General features: G+C 36.3%; 1 protein-coding gene across 3 annotated transcripts in view; it reads left to right on the top strand.

Moving 5' to 3' along the window:
• Positions 1–12,172, top strand: part of spg11 (SPG11 vesicle trafficking associated, spatacsin) — a 393,853-nt gene that overhangs the window by 13,233 nt on the left and 368,448 nt on the right. For 2 of the 3 annotated variants that reach the window (XM_073869041.1, XM_055192069.2), the window contains exons 19-40: positions 22–186; positions 735–801; positions 956–1,121; positions 1,310–1,518; positions 1,608–1,716; positions 2,111–2,270; positions 3,536–3,772; positions 3,852–4,052; positions 4,127–4,234; positions 4,327–4,495; positions 4,567–4,781; positions 6,212–6,361; positions 6,443–6,989; positions 7,109–7,254; positions 7,331–7,535; positions 7,626–7,763; positions 9,081–9,214; positions 9,303–9,410; positions 9,495–9,663; positions 10,130–10,206; positions 10,851–11,006; positions 11,776–11,927. In XM_073869041.1, coding sequence (XP_073725142.1) covers positions 22–186; positions 735–801; positions 956–1,121; positions 1,310–1,518; positions 1,608–1,716; positions 2,111–2,270; positions 3,536–3,772; positions 3,852–4,052; positions 4,127–4,234; positions 4,327–4,495; positions 4,567–4,781; positions 6,212–6,361; positions 6,443–6,989; positions 7,109–7,254; positions 7,331–7,535; positions 7,626–7,763; positions 9,081–9,214; positions 9,303–9,410; positions 9,495–9,663; positions 10,130–10,206; positions 10,851–11,006; positions 11,776–11,927 — 3,788 coding nt within the window. The remainder of the gene's footprint in view (positions 1–21; positions 187–734; positions 802–955; positions 1,122–1,309; positions 1,519–1,607; positions 1,717–2,110; positions 2,271–3,535; positions 3,773–3,851; positions 4,053–4,126; positions 4,235–4,326; positions 4,496–4,566; positions 4,782–6,211; positions 6,362–6,442; positions 6,990–7,108; positions 7,255–7,330; positions 7,536–7,625; positions 7,764–9,080; positions 9,215–9,302; positions 9,411–9,494; positions 9,664–10,129; positions 10,207–10,850; positions 11,007–11,775; positions 11,928–12,172) is intronic. The other variant, XM_055192071.2, reaches the window with a different exon arrangement.

Below are 12,172 nucleotides of genomic sequence, written 5' to 3'. Positions count from 1 at the left end.
ATCAATTTTCTTTGATAAAAGGCATTGCGAGAAGGAGAGACGGGTCAGGACCCTTTGAGTCGAGTGGATCCTCAGCTGTTGAGAATGGCTCTGAGTGCGTATCCCAAACTCAAAACGGCCCTTTTCCCTCAGATCAGCCCTCGTGGGGTCTCCGTCTGTGATATATCTCTCTATCACCTCATGCAGGTATTTCTTTCAGTTCTTATACTGTCACCTTTATTTTGTATTAGGTGTTATTCACTTAAATAACCAGCTAGGACTTTTATGTGGTCTGTTTCCAAACACTACAACAATTTCTTGACATTTTAATGAAATATCATGACAATAATCAGATGAACTCTTTCCCAGCAAAACCAGAATTGAATTTTTCTCTCACTTTGAATAAAAGACTTTTGATGTCTGAGTCTGATGTTCATTATCACTGACAGCAGATCTTTGTGTTTAAAATCTAAAAGCCTCCCATAGGATGTTGGGTTTGTATGAGAACTTCATTGCTTTGTCAAGAACCCATCTGCCCAGAACCGCTTTTTGTGATAAGGTTAAAAACCACCAATAGAAACTGCTGGACTGTGAAGATTTTAATGGACTTTCTGGGAAATAGAAAACGATTGGCTGCCATCTGAGGGCAATCTGAATGTGAGATACAAAACTCAATTTTAATTGTGTGTGTGTGCGTGTGTGTGTGTGTGTGTGTGTGTGTGTGTGTGTGTGTGTGTGTGTGTGTGTGTGTGTAGTCTTTGCAGCCATTGGATTCCTCCAGACTGTTCAGCTGGCAAGCAGGGAACGCAGTGGGCAGCACCGGTGGGCATTTACATGTCATAACACTGCAGTGAAATCTCATACATCAAAGCATTTTCTTAAAAATTCATTATCATCATTATCAGATTATATCACTGTGTGCGTGTGTGGTTTATTTCATTATTGAATCATTTGTGTTTGGTCTGTTATATTCCAGAAACGTCTGGCGAGCCGCCCCATTTCTCCAGCTCTCACCTGGTCAACAAATTCGCTATCATTGAGAATCTGGACTATCTCTATTATCTGAGCCACGGTCGCCCGGCGTTTGCCTATGGGGTTTTTCTGACACAACATCTCATCAACTGCAGTAATGCAAAGTTACAGTGAGTAAAGAACGACCCATCACACACACATTTAGACTGACCGAACATTAACATTCAGCTTTAAAGAAGCTCAAAGGTTTGAGATTGAGGGTTTGCTCATTTGTTAGAATTTAAAAACATAATCTAGAAATTAAATCTGAAGTGAAGGAAAGATAAATACAGAAAAAGTAACATGTCTTTGTCTTCAGGTTAAGTCAAGCTGTGGAGCAGGTCTTCTCTTTATCTCTGTTAAACTTCAACACTTCATCTGTGACGGCGGCGTGTGTGTGTTTCTGTGAGCTGTTGGGTGTCTGTAGCCTCAAGCTGAGGGTGGATCTTAAAGTCCTCAACCTCATCCTTAAACTGTGGAGACAGGACTGCGAAGATGGAGACAGGGCTTCCATCAAACAAACACTGGGTAAGAGATAACACGTGGAGGCTGTTGTAAGGACATCGATGCATGTGGAGTTTAGCCTTTACTTAGTTTATATCGGTTATCTCTTCAAGTGGAAAAGGCCAGTAAACTGATCTCCCATGAGAAACAGACGGCTCAGGAGCTGCTGGTCCATCTGGAGGCAGCAGTCAGAGATTCTCTGGAGAAGAAAGCCATCAGTCGGTCAGTGTTTGACAGACATTGTGTCTAAAGGTTATTTTTAGCTTATACCACGGGTCTGTTGAATGCTGCATTCTGATTGGCTGAGAAATGTTCTATGGGTGTTGATTATTTTTCTGTAAACCGCACACCTAACTTTTCAAATGTCTTAAAAATAGACACCAGAGCAATGTTTGTGATAACCGTGGTATAAGCGGAATAATTGACTCCAGTCCTTTCAATTATTTGAAAATAATGCACACCTGCAGCGTCGTGCCGCATTACCACCTTGGTGTGCATTATTTTCTTATAATTCAATGGCCCGTCGTCAATTATTCCTTACATATGGTCTCCCACTGATGGGGTTCTGGTTCTTTTAAAGTATTAAAACAAAAGACTGTATTGTGTTGTGTATCAGGTCGTCATACGAGGCGGCACACGAATGGGCTTTACCTGTGCGGTTCTGTCACCTTCACGCTCTGCCTCTTAGCTCCGCCTACCTGCAGGATTGTGCATGTGATGGACAGTGGATTAACTTCCTGTTGTTTGTACAGCTGCACAATTATCCTCCTGAACAGGTTTGTGGTAACACATTTAACCACTGTTCAATAAATGTGATTAGTATGGAAGCCCATTTCCGCCACATAAGAAAAAAATCTGGATCTGCTCTGGTAAATTATAATTTTTAGAAAACATTATGACTTTAAAAGTGTCATAATTATGAGATAAAAAGTTGAAATGATGAGATGATAGGTTGAAATTATGAAATAAAATTTTATGATTATGAGATAAAAAGATGAAGGTATGATATAAAAAGTTATAATTATCAGATAAAAAGTTGAAATTATGAAAAAAAGTTGATATTATGACATAAAATGTCATAATTATGAGATAAAAAGGTTAAAAAATATATGAGATAAACAGTTGAAATTATGAAATTAAAACTTGAAATCATGGAATAAGTCATAATTATGAGATAAACAGTTGAATTATAAGATAATTATGAGAAAAACATTAAAATTATTAGCAAAAATGTCCTAATTATTAGATAAAAAGTTGAAATTATGATATACAAGTTCATAATTATGAAATAAAAAGTTGAAATTATGAGGAAAAAGTTGAAATTATGAGATAAAAGAATAAAATTGTGAGATAAAAAGTTTAAATTATGATATAAATGTCATACTTTTGATATAAACTATTACAATTATGGAATAAAAAGTTGAAATTATGGAATAAAAAGTTAAAATATGAAATAAAAAGTTAAAATTATAATAAAAAGTTGAAATTATTATATAAAATGTCATAATTATGAGATAAACAGTTAAAATTATATTAAAAAAGTTGAAATTATGGAATAAAAAGTTAAAATTATGAAAAAAAGTTCAAATTATTATATTAAATGTCATAATTATGAGATACACAGTTAAAATTATGAAATAAAAAGATGATATTATGGAATAAAAAGTTGAAATTATGAAAAAAAATTGAAATTATGGAATAAAATGTCATAATAATGAAAAAAAGTTGAAATTATGAAATAAAAAATTGAAATTATGGAATAAAAAGTTTAAATTATGAAAAAAAGTTTAAATTATGGAATAAAAAATTGAATTTATGGAATAAAAAGTTTAAATTATGGAGTAAAAAAATGAAATTATGAAAACAAAGTCGAAATTATTAGATAAAAAGTTTTGACTTTATATCTCATAATAATGGCTTTAAAAGTCATAATTTTTTATCTCATAATTATGATTTACTAGAGCATAATTTCTTCTTATTTGGCGGATATGGGCTTCCATAGAGATGGCAGGAGTGCCAAACTTTTGTTTTGTTTGGGCAGGTAATCTCTCTTGCTGCCGGTTTCAGTCCGGCTCTGCAGGCTCATATCTCTTTGGCATTTCAAGACCTTCAGCCGATGAGCTCTCATCAGATCAGAGATGAAAACCCAGAACCTTCTCGAGAAGTGTTTCAGGTTCTGCTCAACAGCCAAGAGAAACCCAATCCCTGGAGATACCTGCTGTGTGAAGCCGTCCGTCAGCACGCTCCTGTTCTCTCTGTACTGGCCGCCTGCCATCAGGTTTGTGGATGTCGAAACAGAAGTTCGGGTGTTTTTCTTTTGGGCCGGTTCAATGTTTTCTATGTCATTTGATTGACAGGGTGCAGATCTGCTTCAGTGTCTCTGTGTTTGGATACTGACGTCTGTAGAGGATGAGATCTCTGAGGAAGCAACGGCACACATCAACGAGAACCCCAGCCATCACACCTGGAACCTTCATGATCTGTCCATCTTATGGAAGACCCTCCTCAACAAGAACAGGGTCAAGCCTCTGATTCGTGGCTTTCAGCTCTTTCAGAGGGTAAGATGCGCTGTGATTGGACAAGATTGATTTATTGTTAGGAAAGATCTTCTGAAGGTTTCTCTCTGTGACAGGAGTCTCCATTGATTAACATGTTAAGCATGTATGAACTCTGTTATGACTACAAAGATTATCAGGAAGCCAAAGACAAACTTCTGCACTTCCAGAAATGTCTGCTCAACGTAAGACATTCTTCTCTAAACATCATCATATATGACGTCACGTGTCACACACAGATTAAACTCGATCACTGTCTCTCTCTCTCTCTGAACAGTTGAGGAGCAGCAGTGTTGTGTTGAGTTGTGATGTTTTGCCGGTTCAGTGGGTGGAGTCTCAAGCGTCGGTTCTTCTGTTGGTTCTCCTGAAGCAGTGCAGAACTCAATATGAACTCCGGCGTCTCCTGCAGCTGCTGGTGGACATGGAGCGTCTGCTCAAATCCAACGGTGACGCAAATGTCCTGCTGAAAATACTTGATCAGTTTGGCTTAATTTCTTCTCATGTCTCGTTTCTTCAGGTCCAGACTTTAAGAAGCTCAGTCAGTTGAGTCAGGTGCTGTCGGACACACCCGTGCTGCTGTCTCCGTGTCTTCTGGAAGATTATTCCACCTCCGGCCTGCAGGGGGAGTGCAGGAAGATGCTTGAACAGCTGCAGGATATGGGGCTCTTCACGCAGGCGAGGAAAGTTGCGCAGTTAGCTGAGCTGCCCATCGATTGCCTGATTATAACTGAGGTGAATCATCTAAAGATCAAAATATTTCTATGATCATGGTACTGGTACTGACTATGACTACATCTGATCAGTATGTATGAACTTCATGAGTACCCAGAGGATAGCGTATCATAATATAGACGTCTTAAAGATACATCATTCAAACATAAGAAGTCAGAAGTCTAAATGATGAAGTAGTTTAATTGTCCAAGCAACTGACTAGCATTTGACTACAGGTAAATCTTGTGTCAGCACAATGCAAAAAAATTATTTTCTTTCTTACACTGCAAAAAATGATTTTCAAGAAAAAAAAAATTAGTATTTTTGTCTTGTTTTCAGTAAAAATATCTAAAAAAATATCAAATTTAAGTGATTTTGTGCATAAAACAAGCAAAAAAATCTGCCAGTGGGGTAAGCAAAAAAATCTTGAAATTTTTTTTTAAACACTAAATTCTAGAAAAATTAGCTTACCCCATTGGCAGATTTTTTTGCTTGTTTTATGCACAAAATCACTTAAATTTTATATTTTTGGTCTAAAAACTGAACTTATTATCTTGGATTGTTTTGCTCATGAAGAAAAAGAAACTTAAATTAAGAATTTTTAGATATTTTTACTGAAAACAAGACAAAAACACTAAGAATTTTTTTTCTTGAAAATCATTTTTGCAGTGTAGTATTTGATTTTTTTTAAGTACATTTATCTAAAAATTCTTTAATCAAGATGTATTTTCTTGATGAGCAAAATCTAGTTTTTAGACAAAACATAAAATGTAAGTGAATTTGTGCTTAAAACAAGCAAAAAAAATCTGCCAATGTGATAAGAAATTATTTCTTGAACTTTTTCTTAAATTACGAATTAAAGAAATGTTTCAATTAAAAAAAAAAATGTAGAAAAAGTTCAAGAAATATTTTCTCACCACATTGGCAGATTTTTTCTTCTTTTTTTTTGTTGCTTGTTTTACACTGCAAAAAAATGACTTTCTTACATAGTATTTTTGTCTTGTTTTCAGTAGAAATATCTAAATATTCTTAAATTATGATGTTTTTTCTTGATTTGCAAAATGACCTAAGAAAATAAGTCTAGTTTTTAGACAAAAAAATATACAATTTAAGTGAATTTGTGCATAAAACAAGCAAAAATATCTGCAAATGGTGTGAGAGAAAATCTAAAAAATAAAGTTTTATTTGTTCTTAAACACTTTTTTCTTAATTTAAGCAAAATTTTCTCACCCCATTGGCAGATAATTTTGCTTCTTTTAAGCACAAATTCACTTAAATTGTATATTTTTTGTCCGAAAACTAGACTTATTTTCTTAGGTCACCCTGCTCATCAAAAAAATACATCTTGATTTTAAAAAAAATTAGATATTTCTACTGAAAACAAGACAAAAATACTAAACTAAGTAAGAAAGTAATTTAAGTCTTTAAGATGTTTTTATTGTTTGTCAAAGCTCTTGCGAGATCTGTCTGCTCTGAAAGCCAAGCGTCAGTGGGACAGACAGGAGACTCGTCTGGTGTTTTGGAGGAAGTGTCACCAGCAGCTGAAGGTGGATCATGTGGATCCAGAGGCGGCCTGTCAGTTCTTTCTATCTCAGGCTGAGGTGATTCATGAAGTCATGCGAGTCTTTTAAATATTACCACCAAACAGATTTCCCATAAGATAACTCGGCTGTTTTTATTAGGAGCCGTTACAGTCGGATTCAGAAGCCATTCAGCTTCAGGAACGCTGTCTCCTGTTGGGTCTGGCGGGTCATTGGTTGTCCTGCCGTGAGTCTCCGCTGCCCGTCCTGCGTCTGGCACAGCTGGAGAAACGTCAGTGGGAATATCGAATCCAATGGCTGGTGCTTCGTACCGCTTTGGAACAAGAGAGTTTGTTTGCACCCTCCGCTCTCTCCGAAGATTCGTTCGAGAACCTCCTAAAAGAGTTTTCTTTTTCCAAAATGGCCGCCCTGAACGACCAGATGCATTTGAGCGTAGAGGGTCTTCCGGTGACCGAAGAAGACTGCGCGCTATCTGAACGTGACCGTAAAGCATTGAGTGCTCTCATTGGCCAGCTGCTGAACGAGGGGAGCGTGAATGAAGCCAGTCGCGTGTGTCGGTACTTTGACTTGTTTCACAGAGATGTGTGGCTGGTTTTGAGATGTCGTGGTTTGGCGTGTGGAGATCTCCAGCCTGGACCGCAGGAACTTCACAGCCCGGAAGGAGAGTCGAAACGCAGTTTACCATTATGTGAGAGAAGATTTCATGTCTGCAGTTTCCTAATCTTTATTTTTAAAGTCTGATCTGTAACTCAAAATTAATATAATTGTATCATAAATAAAGTTTTGAAAACATAATTGTGTTTGTAGCCCCCAGTATGAGCAGTCTGTCATCTTTTGTGGTGGTCTCATCTCCTGAAGATCCAGTCCTGGTTCAGCTCAAACAGCTGGTGGATCAGTGCTGTCACGGCAAGAGTTACTGCAAACAAGTCCTCAGCCTTTATGAGCTTTCAAAGGTACAAATCTCCTTATTTCATTTCATAAAACCACACTTATATAATGTGAGTTGAGACAGATGTTTATGTCCATCAGGAGCTTCAGTGTCCATACACAGAGATCTCATCTCTAGAGCCCGAGGCGGTTCTGTGTAAGGTTCTGCTCTCGCAGCAGTCTGATCGCTGTAAGAGAGCTCAAGCGTTTATCAGCGTTCAGGGTCTGCAGCCCGACGCCGTCGCTCGGCTCATTTCTTCAGCTGTGGTCGAGGGTCTGCTCGGTTCTTCTCAAGAAGGTGAAACAGGTGACACATTTCTTTCCTGAGGGTTCATCAACATCACAGGCTGGGATTTAAATGTGTTTATAAAGTCATAAATGCTCAATCTGTGTCCAGGAGACCATCTCATGTACGGTCCGGTGGACAGCAGAGAGGAGTTCATTCAGCTGGCCAAACTGTGTGGAGATCCAAACCTGGTGGGAATCAGACTGCTGGAGATCATCTCTACGGTTCCTCTGTCAGAGCTCAGCTGCAGTGAGTCCAGACATACAACAGGAACATCCAAGAACATGACATTAAAGGAGACATATCAGGAAAAGCCATGCTTTACACTGCAAAAATTACTTTCCTACTTAGTACACTGCAAAAAAAATATTTTCAAGAAAAAAAAATTTAAAGTATTTCTGTCTTGCTTTCAGCAAAAACATCTAAAAATTCCCAAACTAAGATGCTTTATCTTGATGAGCAAAACGACCCAAGAAAATAAATCTAGTTTTTATACCAAAAAACATCAAATGTAAGTGATTTTGTGCACAAAACAAGCAAAGAAAATCCGCAAATGGGGCGAGCAAATTTTTCTCTAATTTTACTTGAATTTAGTGTTTAGGAAAAATGTTCAAGATTTTTTTGCTTACCCCATTGGCAGATTTTTTTGCTTGTTTTAATTTTTAGATATTTTTACTGAAAACATAATTTTTTGCAGTGTATTTTTGTCTTATTTTCAATAAAAATATCTAAACATATCATAAATTAAGATGTATTTTCTTGATGGGCAAAATAAGTCTAGTTTTTAGACAAAAAAATTAAGTAAATTTGATTAAAACAATCAAAAAATCTGCCAACGGAATAAGACATTTCTTGAAATGAGTTTACTTTTTTCATAAACACTTAATTGAAGTAAAAATGTTCTTATTCCATTGGCAGATTTTTTTTTATTGTTTTAAGCACAAATTCACTTAAATTTTATTTATAATATTATAATATTTTTTGTCTAAAAAATAGGATTATTTTCCTAGGTTATTTTGTTCATCAAGAAAATCTTAATTTAAAATTTTTTAGATATTTTTACTGAAAACAAGACAAAAATACTAAGTAAGAAAGTCATTTTTTGCAGTGTAATTGGATCCCCAGTGCTTCTATCAACCTAGAAAATGTGAAAAAGATCAACCCAGTAACTTCGTTTTTGTAAACCAGTTTCTGCAAGCATGTGATAAACTAGTTGAATTTTGACTCCCCTTGTGATGTCATAAAGGGAATTTATTATTATAATAATACAGCCCCTTAATTGGCACCAACCACGGCACTGACATTTAATGCAGAGAGAGAAAAGAATTGAGTTTCAATTTCAACAAACCATCATTATGGTGATCAGTGTTTGCATTTCATCAGCTCATTTGCATTTAAAAGGACACATTTTTGCTCACACCTACATGTTTATGGTATTTTAAGCTAAAACTTCACATACATACTCTTTGGACCCTAAAGATTTATTTTACATCTTAAAAAAGTATTTTGAAATGTCCCTTTTAAGAAACGTACTGTAGTTGAGATTTTATTCTGTGTCTTTCTGCATTGTGGAGATTTTGATTTTAGCTCACGATTGCTTCAGTCTCACGTGTAACATGGAGGGTATCGTGAGGGTCCTTCAGGCGGCCAGACACCTCAGTCACACACATCTGGCTCACGGTGAAGGTTATGGACTGCTGGTCAGTGTCCTCACATCTCATATCAATCAGGAGCTCGTGTCATATTTGTTTTTAAAAAGTTTTTCATGGTGAATTGTTGTCTCCACAGGTGCGTTTGCTCACGGGTATCGGCCGCTATAATGACATGACTTACATCTTTGACCTGCTCCATCAGAACCATCGCTTTGAGATGCTACTAAGAAAGAAAGTTGAATCGGTGAGATGTTCATTAATTAACTCGAGTAGACAAATGATGACATCACATTCTCAACTAACACTGTGTGTTTGTGTTTATGTACAGAATGTAAGACTGAAGACGGCTCTGTTGGATTATATCAAGCGTTGTCTGCCGGGTGACAGCGAGAAGCACAATATGGTCGCTCTGTGTTTCAGCATGTGTCGTGAGATCGGAGAAAATCACGAGGCCGCTGCGCGAACACAGCTCAAGATCATCGAATCACAGCCGTGGGGTAAATTCACATTTATCACTCTTTATTCACTATTATCAGATCTACATTTTTCACTTTTAATTGACTATAAAACAATATGCAAAATACTCATTTAATGTAATGTGATTTTAATTTAAAGGTGTCACATGATGTTGCTAGACAGAACATTATTTTGTGTGTTTGTTGTAGTGTAATGTGTTTACGCGGTTTAAGGTTCAATAAACACATTATTTTCCACATACTGTACATAATTGTTGCTCCGCTATGTACCGCCATCGATTTTTACAAAGCTCACAGCGTGGTGTGCTCTGATTGGACGAATACCTCCAGCGTGTTACCAAATTTGGAATATCAGCTCCCAAAGCAGCAGCAACAATACTACAGCGAGAAATCGCATCATATGACCCTTTTAACTTAAAGAATAAAGTTAGTGGCATTGTTTGTGTGTTTCTGAACTGAGTTTTTTTGTGTGTTTTGTGGAGAGCAGCGATCACTGGAGATCTGAAGAACGCTTTAGTGAAAGTTATGACTTTACTGAAAGATGCAGCTGAGAGTTACTCAAAGGTATTTTTCTTTTTAACAGTTAACATGAAAGTTTATTTATACAGTTTATTATTTAATATATGTTTATTGTGTTACTGTGAGTGATTCATCCTCTCAGCATCATAGGTAAGTTAATGTAGGTTTTATTAAACATCAATTCTTTTTTTTTTTTGAACTTTTATAAAACATCAATTCTTAAAGGGAATGGAAAATTCTCTCATCATTTACTCACCCTGTGATGCCATCTTATGTGTAATAAATTTCTTTTCTATTTTAAAGAGATTTTTTTTTATCATTTCATGGCTTTATAATTCTATTATAAATTATTTGCTTGATTATAGTTTTTAAATTCCAAAAAGTGCATCCGCCCATGATCATTAAAGTCATCTAAATGTGTGGTAAACATGTCTACAACTGCTGATTTATAAGCTCAAAGCTCATGATCTCTGTTTAGCTTCATACAATGTTGTTATAAAAAATAATTTCTCTTTATAGAATCAAAATTAATTTCTTTAATGCTGTTGTTGTATTTCACTACTAGCATCAGCATCAATAAATGTTGATTTAGTTGTAACAGTGAGCATGAATCATTATCCAAAAGTTCACACAAATGCTTCCTTTAAGATCTGAGAGTAAGAGATTTGTGTAATGTTTGTGTGTTACAGGACTCGTGTGTGCGTCAGGCTGTTAAATGTGTTAAACTGGCTAAACTGGTCACTCTTCAGTTATATTTTATGAATCATGGACAAGAGCAGCGCGTCATCAATCTACGGCCGGCTGAACTTCACAGTACCATTGTGACTTTACCGCGCTGTTACCAGGTATTACCTCAAATACACTCTTGATGTGATTATTAATGTGTCAGAAAACAATGAGCTCACCATAACCATCATTTAGATGAAAGACCACGTGCAAAATAATAGGGGTCTCATTTATAAAGCGTGTGTACACACAAAACAGGGCTGGAAACGTGCATATGCCGAATCCCACGCATAGTTTGTGATTTATGAAAAAACTTACTTGACAGGAGAGTGGGCTTGAAGGGTGGGATCTGAGGATAATTCATGCACACATGATCTGTGATTTATAAAGGGGACATTGCTTTATAAGTATAATGCCATTTTTTTGCTTTTGTGCTTTTTTTAGTAAGAATCCTTACCTGTGTGTGAAATGCACAGTTTTATAAATGAGACCCCTGGACCGTTTGTGGCAGTCACATGGACCACAGCGCCACCTAATGTGTGCTTCAGTTTCTTCATTTTTACACTTTTATTTTCATTATTTGTAATGTTTCTAGTTACATCTTTAATGTTTTTGCATTCATTTAGTACCATGTCTTGTCCAAAGAAGTTTTTTTTTTTTTTTAGAAGTTTTTGCCATAAAAGCTTGCATGCACTTTTGCATCTGAACTCTTTGTTCTTCTTTTTTTACTAGAATGACATAAAAAATCATTATTGAGTATAGAAATGTTTATGTTGACATTTAAAGTAAAAGTGAATAAAGCCACCGTTGGAATGATTCATGGTGCCCAGAGCAATATGATGAGTTCATTCAGTGATCTGTGAAGTTGTTGTTTTTTTCTGTGGTCAGGCGTTTGTGTTAGCTGAAGCGTACGACTACAGTCCAGACTGGGCCGAGGTTCTGTTTCACAAGATTATACTGAATGGAGAATTCATCTATCTGGAGGAGTTTAAACGCCACAGATCGCTGCCCACCAGTCTGTTTGAGGAGATCTCCAAAAAGTAAGTCAGAGCTTCATCATGATGTTTGTTTTCCTGTCAATAAACCTCTCAGTGAGAAACCAGTTTGTCATGTCTTCATGTGATTTTAGTTTAGATACCCGTCTGCAGGGTGGGATTTGGGAAAACATCAGGTTGGGGGGGTTTCAAATATTTTTATTGCCTTCAGAAGCGCTGACAGTTATACTTCATTCTTGATTTTATTGTTGTTTGCACTATTGCGTGGCAGTGTTTTTACTTATATTAAA

Source organism: Misgurnus anguillicaudatus, chromosome 6 (genome assembly GCF_027580225.2).
Source record: "Misgurnus anguillicaudatus chromosome 6, ASM2758022v2, whole genome shotgun sequence".
NCBI lineage: Eukaryota > Metazoa > Chordata > Actinopteri > Cypriniformes > Cobitidae > Misgurnus > Misgurnus anguillicaudatus.
This window is presented reverse-complemented; position numbering and strand designations above follow the sequence as displayed.